At 37.9% G+C, this 16,368-nt stretch overlaps 1 protein-coding gene across 2 annotated transcripts in view; it reads right to left on the bottom strand.

Moving 5' to 3' along the window:
• Positions 1-411: 411 nt before the first annotated feature.
• TOX3 (TOX high mobility group box family member 3) overlaps positions 412-16,368 on the bottom strand; it is a 93,310-nt gene continuing 77,353 nt past the window's right edge. Inside the window, exons 4-7 of one of the 2 annotated variants that reach the window (XM_032805377.2) lie at positions 8,578-8,847; positions 6,491-6,718; positions 4,589-4,669; positions 412-2,299 (exon numbers count right to left, since the gene is read on the bottom strand). In XM_032805377.2, the coding sequence (XP_032661268.1) occupies positions 1,562-2,299; positions 4,589-4,669; positions 6,491-6,718; positions 8,578-8,847 (1,317 nt within the window). In that variant the 3' untranslated portion in view covers positions 412-1,561. The remainder of the gene's footprint in view (positions 2,300-4,588; positions 4,670-6,490; positions 6,719-8,577; positions 8,848-16,368) is intronic. The other variant, XM_032805376.2, reaches the window with a different exon arrangement.

The following is a 16,368-nucleotide window of genomic DNA, read 5'->3' as shown; positions in this document are numbered from 1 at the left end:
CAGAATTATGGGTCTGTGGCAACAAAGTTCAGGGGTTTTTTAAATCCAGAATTTTGACTGAGACAATTCTGAAATACTACTAGATTGCCCGATTCTGCTACCTCATCTCCTCAACTAGTGCCTTTGATATTATGCAACATCCGTGTATTGTGAAAGTTTTATAATCCCACCCTCTGTACACTGCCTGTGCAGTTAGTCACAGAGACTCTAAACAAGTCATATGCTGTTCTTCACATTTTAACGAAGGCACTTGTACATATACCAGAACTGATCGTATACAATACCAGCAAATTTTGCACAGTACCTAGTTACACAGGGTGCTTGAGAAAATAAAAATCTGAAGGGAGAATAAGTAAGTTTTTAAAGACAGTACTATTAAAAGTGAACACTTTCTTTTGGTTGTTGCAAACACTTCCAATCCACTGGTTTTACTGAAATGTGTTTATTCTATAGCAAGATAAAAGCATTTATTTTAGATAAGCAAAATACAAACAACTTAATTGCTGCTATCATAACTCATAAAAAAGTATAAAACAGCTTAAAAACACAATAAGCAATGTAGCAATTAATAGTTCATGTTACCAGTGTTTACATTAAAGCCTCATTTATGAAAACTTTACAACACATCATATGAAAACTTACAACTTTTAAAGAAAATATTTACATTGATTATTCAGATGTGGAGCTTCTTTTATATATTCTACTGGTATTACAGCATATTAAAACCTCCTGCATTTTTTAATTTCAGTTTTTGTAATAACAGTTTTATTTAAGTGCATTTCCCTTTTAAAAATACAGTGTATTAAATCTGAAACTCATCACTTAAACACAGAATATAATATTCACATTTGTTTTGTAACTGGAATTAACATAATAGGGTAACAGTGTCAATATATATTTTGTTACAAAGTATGGTAGGTTTATTTAGAGAAATCAAAGTGAAAGAATGGGTCAACCATTTAAATTTAGTCGCTTGCGTTTGTTTTTCTGAAGACGTGTAGGAAAGAAAAAAATAAGAGCTTTGGCAAAAATCTGATTTACATTATTTTCATGACAAAAAAATGCCATCAACTACTCATGTCATATAAGTATGATTGTATGAAATCCAATCATTATTTTACAGGTTGTTACAACTGTGCTTTTAAGGGTTTCATGAGTTTAAACTGCCTTGAAGTGCATTACTCACTTTTAGAGAAAGAAAGGTTACATTACATAACTCCGAAAGGCCATTTTGCAGTCATAACATCCAAGTATTTATTAGGCCATTTGATTCACATATTGTAGGTAAAGCTTAAATAAATTAAAAAGGCCATCACATGAAAAGGAGCACAGCATTTATTTTTTTAATTTTTTTTTAACAAAATGATTCATAGTCAGCTAAAAGATGATACACAGCTACATTGTAGTTCTTTATTGCCTATCTAATAGACACTTTAGAGGATCGTTTGATCTGTTATGCATCTTTGCATAACTACCATCAACAATTTACAGTTTTCAGCCAAATATGGTTTACCCCTACCCCCCTGATAAATGCAAAACAATGTTGCAAGAACATTTATCTTCAGAAAATACTAACCTGTGATAATACTTGAGTCTGTGTTTGGGACTGTATTTGTGACTGGTGCTGCTGAGATGCTGGCTGAGGGCTCCCAATGGCAGGGATGGGTGAGGTCATCTGTGAGGCTACAGGGGAATGCTGCTGAGGAGAAGGTTGGGACTGGTGTTGCATGTGTTGCATTTGCTGTTGCTGCATTTGCTGAAGCTGTATCTGTTGCAGCTGCTGTTGCATTTGCTGCTGATTAATTTGCTGGTGAAGATGCTGCTGCTGCTGCAAATGTTGCTGCATGTGGTGCTGAAAATGCTGCTGTTGCATTTGTTGTTGGATCTGCTGATGCATTTGATGCTGATGTAGTTGCTGCTGCTGCATTTGCTGCATCTGTTGCTGCTGTAGCTGTTGCATCTGATGCTGCTGGCTTTGCATTGAAGGGCTTACTTGTGATGAAGATGGTGTTGCGACCATATTTGTTCCCATAGAGCTTATCAATGGGGCTGCAATGTTTGCTGGCATGTTTGGTGCAATGGTAACAGAAGCTACAATCTGATTCATTGGCAGTCTCATGGTTAAAGGTTTTGGAGCGATTGCCCTAGGAAGGGACTGTTGGAGAGTCTGAGGAGATGCAGACACTGTTGCATGTTGAGAGAGAGGAGTATTCAGCAGAAGGGAGGATGACAAATTAGTGGAGGCCAACGTTTGCTGAACAGACCGTATTGTCTGGGCTTCAGCTGATTCTGCAGCCGCCTGCATTTAAAAGAGACATTCAAGAGCTGATATTGGTACAGAGAAGGGCATTATCATCAGGCTCACAAATTATATGAAGTCCCCTTCTGCCCTCATATACTGTTAATGTAAACAGCTTAACATGAAGTAGGAAAGATAATTTATCCTAAGCAGTCTTACAGTAGTTATAGTGGTTCATGTAGCAGATATGAGTCACAACACTTCTTAGAGTTTGCACAATACAGCTGATTTCCTTTATTGAACAGCAGTTTCAATAGATCTATTGTCTCATTTCTTATTTCTTCCCTTTTAAATTAAATCTGTATAAGACAGAGAGCCGGCAGGGAACCTGGCTAAGAGTTACCCAGATCAATTTAAGGGACCTCACATTTTTACAGGGACAAAAAGGGGTGCTGGTGAGGTGAAGAGAAAATCCAGAAGCTGCCAAGGAAAGAAAGGGTTTTTTGTTTTTTTTCAGGAAAATATCAATTAGCAGGGAGAAGAGACTATTAGGGCTCAGATTCATTCCACCCTGCATTAATACACCACTCTAGCTGGTACCACAAACAACTAAAGTTCCGATTCTGACAGAAAGCTAAATTCTGTTCTCCCTGAATCCTTGCAATCCTGCTAAAGTCAATGGGATTGCATGGGGGAAGACCTGAATTTGGCTCAGTGGCTTTAAGATAAATACCCACAGGGACATCATGGTACAATACATTGCATACTTGCATATTTGTTTTCCACAAAACTTTCCTGTGATGGATGTGAATGGAATTACATGATGACACAGCACTGAAGGGCAAAACCTATTTAACTGACTTGTAGAGTATGGTTCTCAATGATTTCTGGTCATTAGTGTACCAAGTCGGAGTTCTTTACAGATGGTTAAAGTCTAAAGGGATTTCAATGAGAGTTAGGCACCTAAGCATTTTTGAAAACCCCAGTCAGTGCCTATCTGCATCTTTAGGCATCTAAATATATTTAACAATCCAGGCCTGTTATGCTGACCAATAGTCTGTGTACTCCCCTGTCTGTCTATATCCATCTGTTCTCTTGTCTAGTATGTAGATTATAAGCCCCTTAGGATAGGGACCATCTTTTTGTTCTGTGTTTGTAAAGTATCTAGTACAATGAGATTCTGGTCCATGATTAGAGCTCCTAGCCACTACAGTAATACGAACAACTAATAATAATAATAAGTCCCACTGTCTTTGAAAGACAATGATACTTTGGCTCCTAAGCAACCTTGGTGCTTTTAAAAAGAGGATTAGGGTAACATTTTCAAAAGTGTCCAAGTGAAATAGTGGCCTCATTTTACAAACCCTTGAGACAATAAAGAGCCATATCCTGCAGACAATATAACTTCAGATATAGCTCAAAGTTTTCAACTACTGGTGTTGTTTTGATATTTGTAATCTGAATTATATGAAATGCTCAACACTTACTCTTGTGTTATTCATATAAGTGATCTTGAAAGCTGGTTTTCATCATTTTCTTGTACTGTTTCCTTATGTTTTATTGTTGGAGTTAGGGATTCTTTTGTAACTAATCCATGAGACATGTAAGCAGACTATTAATTGTATCTAGTAATTCTTCCATAGATATTTTAGTTGGATGCATGCATATATCTCTTGCTTATGTTCAAATGTGAAAGAAGTAGAACCAATCTAAGAATGCCAATTAAAAGGCTACTTCTTACATAAGAATGCTGTAAGCTGACTTTCCTCATATTGCAAGTTGGATTTTGTAATTGTATTTCTTCTAAAGTACTCAGTATGGATCCTGGTTGTCCATTTGCAGGAACTTTCTCAATTCATAGCCATTGTGTATTTCTGTCTTTCAACAGCAATAAATACACAGGCTTCATCACAGCTCATCTTCCACCTTGCCCCATATCCAATATAGTCTGTGTCTTCTTAAAATGTGGGAACTTGGAAAATTCTGCAGATAGCTTGTAAATCTGAGTATTTAAAAATCAATACATTTCTAATGATCAAATTCTACTTTTATAAACTGTCACTCACCGTAGTGACATGTATTATTTCACTTCTAAAAATAACCCAGAGACAAGGTCTGTTTGCATAATTATTGTCCGATATTTATTACAGTGATTTTAGGACTATGAAAAAATTTTGTGCAAAAACTAAGCACAGAATGTCATTTGAGCTGTTATACAAAAATGTTTCAGGGCTATATTAAAGGAACTCTGGGATTCTATATTTATTTTTAATCACATGACAAATTCATATTTAAATAACAATTGCCAAACTCTACCTTATGTTTGATTGAAGTCACCATCAGGCTTACCTTAGAAACAAGACTAGCTCTATAGGCAGCAAGTGCCTTTAGGTATTCTTTTTTGGCAGCTTCTGTTTTCCTTTTATATACCTGTTAAAGACACCACAATTAACACCAACTTCAGCGTATACATTTTTCACCATAAAACACCACTTGCCCCAATGGGGTCATGCTTGCATACATGCAAGGAAATTAAAGATACAGTCCTGCTTTTCAGTCTATAGATTCTCCACCCACCCACCCAATTATGTGATTTTTCTTCTCTTAAAATGTTGACAACTAGCCTTACACTGAAAATTATATTACCTTACACTGTACACTATCTACTCCTGTAGATGAACATCAGTTTTCAGCTTACTGCCTACCTGTTTGGATTTTAACCACGGTACCCTAATGTTTTCCTTTGGTAATCCTTGTTATCACTAATATTATTGTTCTATGGCTGCTACAAATTGCTATAGTGAATGGTCTTAGCTGGTGGTCAGTACTATTAAGTATGACATTTCTTTCAGCAAGATGTTTCCTTCTCCATGACATGATTTCCAGGCTTGTCTCACCTCTCTAGGAACTAATACTGTACTAAGACCAGTTATCAGGGAGATATGGCAGGAGTGCAATTTCAACTGCTGGTAGAAGAGAAGAGAATGAAATTAAGTCTGAAAAACTAGTGAAAATCTCCAGGGAGTGAAGATTTTTTTTTAGGCAGTATAGATGAAGATGTAGAAAAACATCACACTCTATTAAGGGTCGGATTTTGAAAAGCGTACAAAGTTGACCTAACTCAATTCCCATTGACTTTAATGGAAACAGAGTTAAGCCAAAGCTGAGCCATCTGTATTTTTGTGCATCTCACTTTCAGTATATGGGAAAAAATCACCTTTAAACTGCTAACATTTAGCAGGCTGAAAATCTTCCAAAGAAATCATAAACTGTATGTCCAAAACAAGAACCGTTCATAGCTTGCCACAAAACTGTTTTCCAAATTAGGGAGCTTAAGGGGTGACTGGAGATCTCAGAATTGAGAGACAAAATATACTTTAGGATCAGGGATTTTAACTTCACTAACGAATGAAAACTAGAGCAGTCACCATTAAACCAAAACCAAGTGAATCAGCCACTTTACATGGCAGCTAGCAGGTGCTTTGTAACAAGAAGCCAGTAAGTACGCCTCTCCCTTCTTCACATTGTTCTACTTATCACTAAGGGGTCTATTCTTCTATCTACATGCAAACATAACTTCCATTAACAATAATGAGAGTTGTGCAGAAGTATCAACAGGAGAACAGACCCCCAAGGACTATTATTTTCTCAATTCATGCATAGGAGTTATGTGGATATGGAGAGGAACACAACCCCTAAGAAGGAAACACTAATCTCTGAAAACTCATTCTACTGTACTAAGTTTTAAAATGAGCTATGAATAAAATTTCAAACAGTAGGCTGATATAATGAGGAACACAGAGTTGGCTTCAAAGGTTTGAAACCAAGAATCTTTGTAACAAAGGTTCGTAAAGAAGACCAAAGGAAATGGCAAATGTGTTGCACCTTCCCTTCTAGTCTAAATTTGGAGTAAAGTAAAAAGAAAAAAAGTGTAACAATATATTATTTAATTATATATAACAGGGTACTGGGATGCCATCACTCAAGCTTTCCCCAAACTGACCTGTAAAGACTGGACTTGATGGCAACAGAGTTATCTACGTGAATTGATAGGACACCAAAGTTGGATGCCACTGTCAGACTCCTATAACAACATGCTGTTTTGCGGTCAGCTCTTCAGGAAACGTAAATCAGCATAGCTCAGTGGAGCAACACTGATATACACTAGCTGACAATCTAGTTCCTGCTATTTACTTGTCATTTTACTTCTCATAATATACTATTGCATAACTGCAGTCTATTCTTTATTACCTGTTTTTGTTCTTCTCCTAAACTGTCCCACATAGATGCTACTATTTTTGAAACCTCTCCAAATGTAGCATTAGGGTTCTGCCCTTTAATTGCAGCCTGTGTGTCCCTGAAGAATAGAGCATATGCTGACACTGGCTTTTGTGGTTCATTGGGATCTTTCTTTTTCTTCTTCTTTGGAGTTTTGGGCTTCTTGCCAGAATCCGGAGCAGCTCTTTTTTCTCCAGTAGCCTAAGAAACAGCAACAGAAATCATTGCTTACATGGTATATTCACTTGAAATACAGTTAGGAAGATAAAATGTGTATGAAAAATCCTCAGAAGTTCTATTAAACAACAAACGAATAAGATTAATGGACAGGTAAAGTTTTAGAATCCTGTTGTGCAGCCCTTACTCCTGCTAAGTAGAATTAACTCAGGCGTTTAATCCCATTGGCCTTACTGGAACTAAATGTGTGTGTAATAACTATTCAACATGACTAAGGGTTGCAGACTCAGTCCCTTAAGTTTTAGATGGGAATAGCATGTCCTGGATATAATTTCTATAAAAATTAATACAGGCTACATTACATATTTTGTGCATTCTCCATGAAAGAATAGATTTCAGCTACAGAAACTCAAAAATAAGAAGCTTAGGGGCACCTCCTGGTCCCTTGGCTCAGCCTGTTAACTCCCGCTTGGACCAGGGGTTACGAATACTTTCCTCTGGCTACAGAGCAATAGTGAGTCATTCTTCAGAAGTGTGCATAATATAGCTCTTTAGTGATTTCAGGAGGATATCTTAGGCATATATCAAGTATCAGAGGGGTAGCCGTGTTAGTCTGGATCTGTAAAAGCAGCAAAGAGTCCTGTGGCACCTTACAGACTAACAGACATATTGGAGCATGCATCCGACATAGTGGGTATTTACCCACGAAAGCTCATGCTCCAATACATCTCTTAGTCTATATGGTGCCACAGGACTCCTTGGTGTTTAGGCATATATGCATGTATAGGCCTATTTCTTTATGACAAATTTCAGATTTTATATATGTGATCCGTCAGTTTACGCTATCTTATAACTGTTTTGACATTTTAACATTCTTTAGTGTCATATATTAAAATATACATGCATTTTGCTAGAAATAAAGGTTGACCTTTCCCTTTTTATGGAAGTTTTAGTATGCCAGGAGTTCATTTCCATTGAGATTTAAATAGACCTGTTAGGAAAGGAATTATTCTGTTCAGATCAACTGAAATTAATACAAATATTTGAGCAATGAGCATTTACTTAAGGGTTAGGGTTGCATGTACTACCCAGGCAGATCTCCTGATGAAACCAATGGGAACTGTGCAAGTGAAAGCTCTGCAGGATAGTGTCGTCATAAAGTAATATTACGGAGAAAAAGTATCAGAGGGGTAGCCGTGTTAGTCTGGATCTGTAAAAAACGATAAAGAGTTCTGTGGCACCTTATAGACTAACAGACATATTGGAGCATAAGCTTTCGTGGGTGAATACCCACTTCGTCAGATGCATGTGTCTGACAAAGTGGGTATTCACACACGAAAGCTTATGGTCCAATACATCTGTTAGTCTACAAGGGATCACAGGACTATTATGGAGAAAGTCCTTTCTTCACAATATCCCTCTGCTGTCATAGAGTATCCCTAGAACAGCAGAATGGGGTAGAATGCAAGGAGCACATATATGTTGTAAGAAGCCCCCTCTGTGACTCTTGAAGGGGTCCTCAGGAGGGTTTCCTGTGTGCCAGCCTCAGGGAGGTTTGGGGAGGATCCTTGGCAGGGAACTGATGACTACATGGATCCATCAGTTCACTGCTTCTCCACCCATCAACCCACAGGAAGTGGTGGAGTTAGAGAGTGATAGCAGTGTGTGTTCACTCTAGCTCTGTAGCAAATAAGCAACTATAATTTTACTAAATAAAGAGGTCACCCAGAGCTTATGAATATTGCCACAATCATATACTCCACTACTGAAATATTTGTATATTTTACCTGGCCACACTGCAGTGAAGTCAGCAGTTCTACTGCTACGTATTCAAAACTACATTATATCTAGTCATATATATTAAAACACATACTATAACTTACTCTGTTTGATTCATCTGCATCCTCTTCATTTATAGAGCTGGATGGGGAAGGAGTTGCTGATTTACTTGCAGGAGGAGAAGGAGAAGTATGTGGCAAGCTAGTACCTCCTAAATTTAGTCCCAGCTGTGCACTTAGCTGAGACTGGTTAATGGTGGTTAACTGACCAGGAGGCATAATTCCTGAACAAGCAGCATCAGTCATATGAACAATCGATCTCATAATCAAAGAATGATCTTGGCGATACTGTGAAACTTGTGAGTGGCTATGATCCTAAAAAGCATGGAAAGAGCAAATATTTAGCAGCGACCATAAAATAATGTTATGGATCATTTTAACAGTCTTATTTAGTTGACACTGTCAACTTGAAATCTAGTCAGTTTAAAAAATGAGTTAAAAGCAGCTTGAGGTATAACACCTTCCCCAGAGTTCCCTACCCCTTATTGTGGCATTACAATCATATTTCCCTATTCTTTAAAATGCTTTCCACCTTTGTTGTTGTTGCTGGGCAGATTACCAACACAAACAACAAGGGGAAAACACTGACTGACTGTGCAGGGGAAACACTGAAACTGATGAGACACAAATTGCTGCTATCCACACACCAAGTAAACAAAATGAAAAAAAAAAAAACATTTTCTTCTACTGAATGGCAACTCAGTTGTTACATAGTTCTTATTTGTAACCAACATAGGTAAAAAAATAATTCAGACTGAAGTGGAATCCAAGTTATTTTAAGCAAAGAACCTGTAGAATCTGGAACTCAGACATTGCAAGCATGCTAGTGTACAGTTCAAATAATTCAAATCACTGCTAAAAAAAACATTCTGCAGGTAGCCTACAAAAAAGTAAATATACACAGATAAAAATAAAACCCAAATAACTAAGTACACATGGAACTAACAAACTACATCCTAATCATCAGTCTTATTTTTCTTGCATATTGTGTCTTTGACTCCCATCATTTGTGGGGTTTTTGTCTTTACAGATCAAAAACTCTTGAGGGCCAGGACTGCTTTCTTATAAATCTGTACAGTACGTAGCATGTTTATAAATAACAACAGAGATCCTGAGTGTAAAATGAACTTGAATCTGTCTATGCAGAACTAGGTTTTATTATTTGTAAGTATATAAAGAAGATCAATCTTCCATAAAAGAATATTTAAAAATGAGAGAAAAAAATGCTCATTTATAGACCACACTTAGTAAATGGAGAGAATAAAAATCTCACAAATTGATTCAGAAATCTGCCTAATCTATATTGTTCAAACAGAGGGAAATGCAAGAAGTAAATCAGATTCTGAACATGCTTTCAGTACTAATAATCTATACTATAATTAGTTGCACATGAAGGAATACTTAAAGAAATATAGTTGAACCTCAGCAAACTGCAGATTCATGAAGTGCTCAATTTACAGTCCATCCCCAACTTCCCTGCTGGGTGCTGAGCTTACTTGAAAAACTGGCCAGAAGCATCTCAGTAGGACCTATAGGTGCTGAACTTATTTGACAATCTGGAGCTTATTTAAGTGCCTAAATAAGGCTGAACTCTTTCAGAATTGCCTCCACAGAGTCTGACGAGAGCTGGTCAGGAATTTTCAATAAAACATTTTTTCTTTTCTTTTTTTAAAGTCAATTCACCAAAACCAGTAGTGTTTATGAAACAGGTTCATATTCAACAAACCACCTGACTCAAAAAAAATGTGCAAAAAAATTTCAGAAATGGTCAAAACATTTCATGTCAACTTTTTTAAATAAAAAATTCAATTATTTTTCAATTTGAAACAGCTTTCATTTAGAAATTTAACATAGACTAAAAAAAGTTCACAATCAAAACTAAATATTTAAAAAAGTTACCAAAATGAAACATTTCAATGGACCTGAACCAAGATATTTTTGGTGCACATTTTTTTTTTTCTAAAAGATTTTGATATTTTGTTCCATTTCAAGTCAGGAAAAAATTTCAAAGTCTCAGAAATATTCATATTACGGGAAAACCATTTCCTGAAAGTTCTAAGGTGTGAAAATCTGTCCCTAAGTGATGTAGGGGGTTGGCAGTGGAAGGTGATGTTCATTCAACTTTCCATCCTCCTCATCTGTTGGAAACAAGATTGCCCAGCCTCTCTCACCTCCCTTAGAGTACCAAATAAGTGACCCTTCTACATTAACACTGAATCCAGAGTTCTCTTGGTTATGTGCTGATACCCACCGTGGAAGCCTCCTTCAATTTGCAGAATGGTCTAGCACACAGCTATGGGATCATGGATGTTTCCAGTGCCAGAGCAGACAAAACAACCAACCATACCTAGTAGAATTACTTCACTGGAGTCCAACACAGATGCACTAACCCTCCAAATTCAAGGTACAAATCCTACATGCTGGGATCTCAGAACCCGCCAAGAGCTCTACCAAATTTCCCGTGGTCTACGAGCTGCTGCCAGCTGGGCTGCTCATCCCTGCTGGGCTTCATTTCTCGTCTTATTTCTCAAATGCTTTTATTATCTCCCAACTGCAAGAAAAGGAGCCTAGTTCCTTAGAGATGAATGTGTGTGCCAAAAATGAAGCACTTGATATAGAAATGTTTAAACCATCAGAGTGATTAGTTGAAATGCCTATTTGCTTCAGGGCACCTTTCTGTGAAATTTACTACCACTAACTATAGGGTCACTCTGATTTGGAATTATATTGACAGTGGCCTCTGGAAGTCATTCCAAGTCTTTTTTAAGGGATACCACTTTCTGTATATTAATTCAGTCCTTTTGCTTTACAGACACTAGTTTACTGTATTAAGAAAAAAAATTGCTGTTAAAACAAAAGGTGAAGATAATCAGAATTCACTTTCTTTGTGGGTCATGCCCAAAGCAGTTTCTAAGAAGTATTCTACCTCTAAAAGACTAGTTTTCCCTCGCTTCCTTGCTGTCACACAAAACCATCTTTCACAGTCTTTATACCAAAGCAGCAGAATACGGAGCCCTGGGTTACAAATGATTTACTCTAAGTCTTGTCATTTTGGTTGAGTCTATAATTTTATTGAAACTAAATTCTCTTGACTTTGCATTGACTCAGAATTTAATTTTATATACAAGCCCATGAATTGTTAACTGTTCCTTCTTTTGAGAGGTTTGTGTGGGAGAGGGGGAGTTCTTTTTATCCTCTTTGTATTTCTTTATTATTCCCTTCCCTGTTTTGCCTCAATAAAAATTTAAGCAAAAATACAAACTGGAAAGTAAGTAACATTTCATAACTGGAAATGGCTAACTGGCATCAAATAGAAAGTCTGATATGAAAAAGAAAATATTTTAAAGGTTAATTTCTGGTTCTTATATTCTGATTTGGTAAAAACAGTTTCTGTTGTCATGTGACAACCATCAGCAATATATTTTCTGCATTTATATTCAAAGTTATATTCCTAATATATGTATTTAAATAGCATGATGGAGTGTGAATGCAATTATTATTCTGTGGATATATGTCATTGTGAATTTCAGTAGAATACTGTACATAACTGTGCATGCAGAAGAGATTTCAGAAAACGAAGTGGAAGAGCTTTTTGTATTTTTATAATAGTCTGATGTGATAGCATTAAGGTATGGGATATACATAGTCCTAATTTTTTTGGTTCACAGCCTTGGTGAATCCCTTCTGAGCTTGTAAATCAACTTGAGGACACCATTATCATGTAAACTTCCACCAAAATTCCTTATTTATTTTATTCTCAAATCTTTTAAACATGGTGGTTTCCTTATCTTCCGATAGATTTCAGAGTGGTAGCCGTACAGAGTCAACAGAATCAGTAATATTTCCTTCATTATCTAGAGAATTATGAGAAACTTTCACATATCAGGACTATTCATGGAAAGAATATAATCAGTGTCTGGATCACAGTGTCTATGTGAAATTTTAATTTCATTAGTACTTGAAACTGACAAGTGAAACAGCAAAGCTCACGTATTCAGAATACATCTTTTTGGAATAGTCAAAACAACAGATAATACTATGTTCCCATTTCTAGAGCCTTGCGCAGATACAAAATTTGTATCTGCATCCGAACCGCAATCTGCAAAAATGATCCACGGATGTGGATATCCACAGATTTCCAGGACTCTACCAATTTCGTATTATGACTGTACGTGGGGTTCAGTGTAGTTTTTTATTTGAAATGTGCACAACTTTCATAATGTAACTCAAAACTTAGATCAGGTTTGCCAAAATATTCATGAACCTTTTAAGATGAACTGAATCAAGTTTTGAGTTAACCTGGTCTGATTTATGGTTTTGGGTTGAAATTGGACAATACTCCATGGTTCTGACCCAAAATGAGACATAACACAAGTGTCCAGTAGCACGAAGGCTAAATCAGGTTTGAATATCATAAAAATTCAGGGGATGCAAACTTTTATGAATTTGAAATAAAAAAGGGAAAGGATTTGCATGAACTCCCTGCACACTGAAAACCCCAGGAGCCCAAGTCAGCAGACATGGGCCATTTGCGTGTGTTTTATTGTAGTGTAGACATACCCAAAGTTTCACTCAGTTCTGCTTAATATCCTTCAAGAGCACTAAAGATAAAGTTATGGTGAAGTCCTGTGCAAAAGCACTGTTGTGAGGGAGTCAGCAAACCCTGCCCCTTCAAGAACACCCGAGCTAGGGGCAAACCAATATTTAGCCCAAAATGTTTTACCATCAAAACTCTTCCCTTTCAAACTATCCACAAGCAAATCTTAGTGTCCATTATATATGTGTGAATAATTTAACTGTTCATAGTCCTAGAGCTCTGCACTATTATCTCAGTGTAATGTGATACACAGAAGGCAAGATCAAAGGAACCAAGAGGATCTCCAGACTGCAAACTGCTCCCTGCTTTGCCAACCTATCTAATAGTCTTTTCTGTATGCATCCTGTTTTTAAAGGATTATCCTTTTGAATTGTTCATCTCCCACTTCCCTCACCAAGTAACTGAGGCAACTACAGCAGTGCACCAGCACAATGTTGCAGACTTCAGTATATGATGTGCAATGCACATAAAATTGGAACTATACAGCCTTTCCTTCCAAACAAGGACACTGCTAGATGTTGCTCTTGTAACATCAAGCTCACAAAACATCCAGCAGAAATTAAAGCAAACAATTTAACATTCCTAGAAGAGAAGAGTGGAATTCACCTGGTGCAAGAGGCTAGCATGAACCTGTACGCTGTTTACATTCCATTTAAACCCTATTTTGAAGGTGACTTCAGAGTAATGGCATTGCAGTAGTCTTCTGCAGACAGGAGAATTTCAGCCTACATGAACATTTAATATGATATTTTAAAAATACAGTTCTGAATTTTAGGATCAAATCACTAGAAAATTACTCTTTTGAATATCATGGAGCAATCCTGAAGTCCTGATACCTTCAAAAATAATGTTAAAATCAATGGGGCCAATCCAGAATCATTTATTTAGGCAACACTTCCACTTAATTTCAGTGGGAGTCTTGCTGAAAAAACACTGTCAGGACTGAGTCCAATAGACATTTTGACTATATAAAGATATAGGACCAGGATCAAACTCTGAACTTGGTGGGTCAGTTTTTTAAGGAAGGCTATGGTAGATGTCCCCACAAAAGTATGTATTCCAGATCCGACACTTGTATGTGCAAATTACTCTGTGGGTACACCAACTACCCCCTTGAAAGTTGACTAAAAACATTACGCATTCTATTGCCAGTCAGATTTGTCACTGTCAAGATAACATAAGCCGATGTAATATACCAACTGATAAATTTACTTCAATATAAAAAGCAAAACCATCGGTAGTTCCTATCTGTAAATTACTCAGATTTTGTAAGTCAGCATCTCTCTGAAGGAAATCGTCCATGCTCTCTCTCCACAACTGCAGTATAGATAACACAATCCATTATCAAAGTTTTATAAGATTTGAATTTGTCCGTCCATCAAAAAAGATCATACTAACAGGATGCTTTTATCTGTCATAGATTCAATCCTTGTTTTATGAAATAAACACAAAGCTTTGCTCAGTATTGCCACCATTCAAGAAGTATTCATGTTTTCAAATATACAGGTTAGTAAAACACCAGCCCAGCTGTGGTTGCCAGCATCTCCTGTTCCACACCCATGAGCCACAGTCTCATGTCCCTGGAGAGAGGAAAGTTTGCCTAGTCTTGTCCCACAACAATAGGAAAGGATAAATGACCGTTTCCATTCACAGGGAATTAAGGCTGCAAGATACATCTAGAAGTTCCTCTGGACAGAGGAGACATGCACAGGTTCTGCTACCTGAAAACACTTACACCAAAAGATTTAAAACAGCCTAAGTGCACTACAAGTCTCAGGTCAAAAAGCCACTCAGACAGGCACAGTTCATCCCCTGGAGAACTTAGCAAGATCACATATCTCCCCATCATTACACACCTGGAAGGGAGAAAGTTTGGGATATATCTCAGTTCCTTTCTCACACAAAAAGCAGACAAAGGAGCAACTGCTGGATCACCACTAAATCTAGGTGAGTGTCCCTTTCTGTCGGGCTGATCCACATATCTCCATGTCACACCTCCTTATGGCACAGAATTTTTTTATATGCCTCCCTTCACAAACAAAACATGGGTTAGGAGATGTGGCCAGCTATCCCTACTGGGGAGAGAATGTGTTTGGGAGAGAATGTGTTTTATCTCCCTACTTCTAATTCTATGGTCCATTCAGTTTTCTCTGATGTTTTTTGAGTTTGGCTCATGAACTGTCTTTCAGGCTTGGGCTGCAGCATGGCTGTGGTGGTCCCTCTAGTAGCTCAGCTTCTCCATGTAGTCTTATGTGTGTTGCACAACCTCTGCCAGCATAGACAGTTAACGTGGGGCCATCCAAGTCTGCAACTCTTGAGCAGACGGCCTAAAACCAATCCATAATTTCTTCCACTGACTAATATTCAGGCTTGAGACACCAAGTCACCTCGTAGGTTAGTTGTTAGGTGAAGGAGTGCAGCCACAACCCTGAGGAAAAGAGCTTCCCCCAGAAATGCTGCTGGTATTTCTCCTCAAAGATCCTAACCCAGTCTAGGATGGCAGCCAGGGACAATGAAGGTAGTCAGTGGCAGTGTTCTTACCAAAGGCCAGAAAAGAACTTGGAAAGGAGTAAAATGGACAGCTCAGGACTCCTCCCAGGCAACAGCAGTGTCCATCTGCTCAAAGGTGACCAGGCACAGCCATCATTCGGTCCCATCTTGAACAGAGAAAGGATGATGGCTATTGGTAGCCTGAATGGTGTGTCTGGAACATTTGCTCCTGGAATTGCTGCTGTTGGAGTTGGGCAGCCCGCACATCTCTCATCCTGTGCCGCTTTCTGCAGCCCCCATTGGCCTGGAGCAGTGAACTGCGGCCAGTGGGAGCCGCGATTGGCCGAACCTGCAGACATGGCAGGTAAACAAACTGACTCGGTCTACCAGGGGCTTTCCTTGAACAAGTGGCGGCCCAAGTTTGAGCACCACTGGTGTAGATTCCACTTCTGTCTTGGAGCTTGATTGTATTAACACAGAAATTAACAAAATAACAAATTCTAGTCACTCCTTCACTCCACAGAACTCATCCGAGGCTTGGCTGCTCCTAGACTGCAGACTTTTCTATATATTCCTATAGTGCCTATCACAATATTGTCTCAGCCTGGCGGGCCTAAAGGCAGTCCTGCTATATTCATGTTAAATAATTAATTTTTCTTCTTCAGTACTCAACCACAACCTAGATCCTTCCTCTCTCTTTCTAGAAAGCCCCTCACATATCTGGAAGGGGTAATAAGTCACCTGCACCA

This window comes from Chelonoidis abingdonii, chromosome 19, assembly GCF_003597395.2.
Source record: "Chelonoidis abingdonii isolate Lonesome George chromosome 19, CheloAbing_2.0, whole genome shotgun sequence".
NCBI classification, from domain to species: Eukaryota; Metazoa; Chordata; order Testudines; family Testudinidae; genus Chelonoidis; species Chelonoidis abingdonii.
The sequence above is the reverse complement of the archived record's forward strand: the minus strand, read 5'-3'. Positions and strand labels throughout refer to the sequence as shown.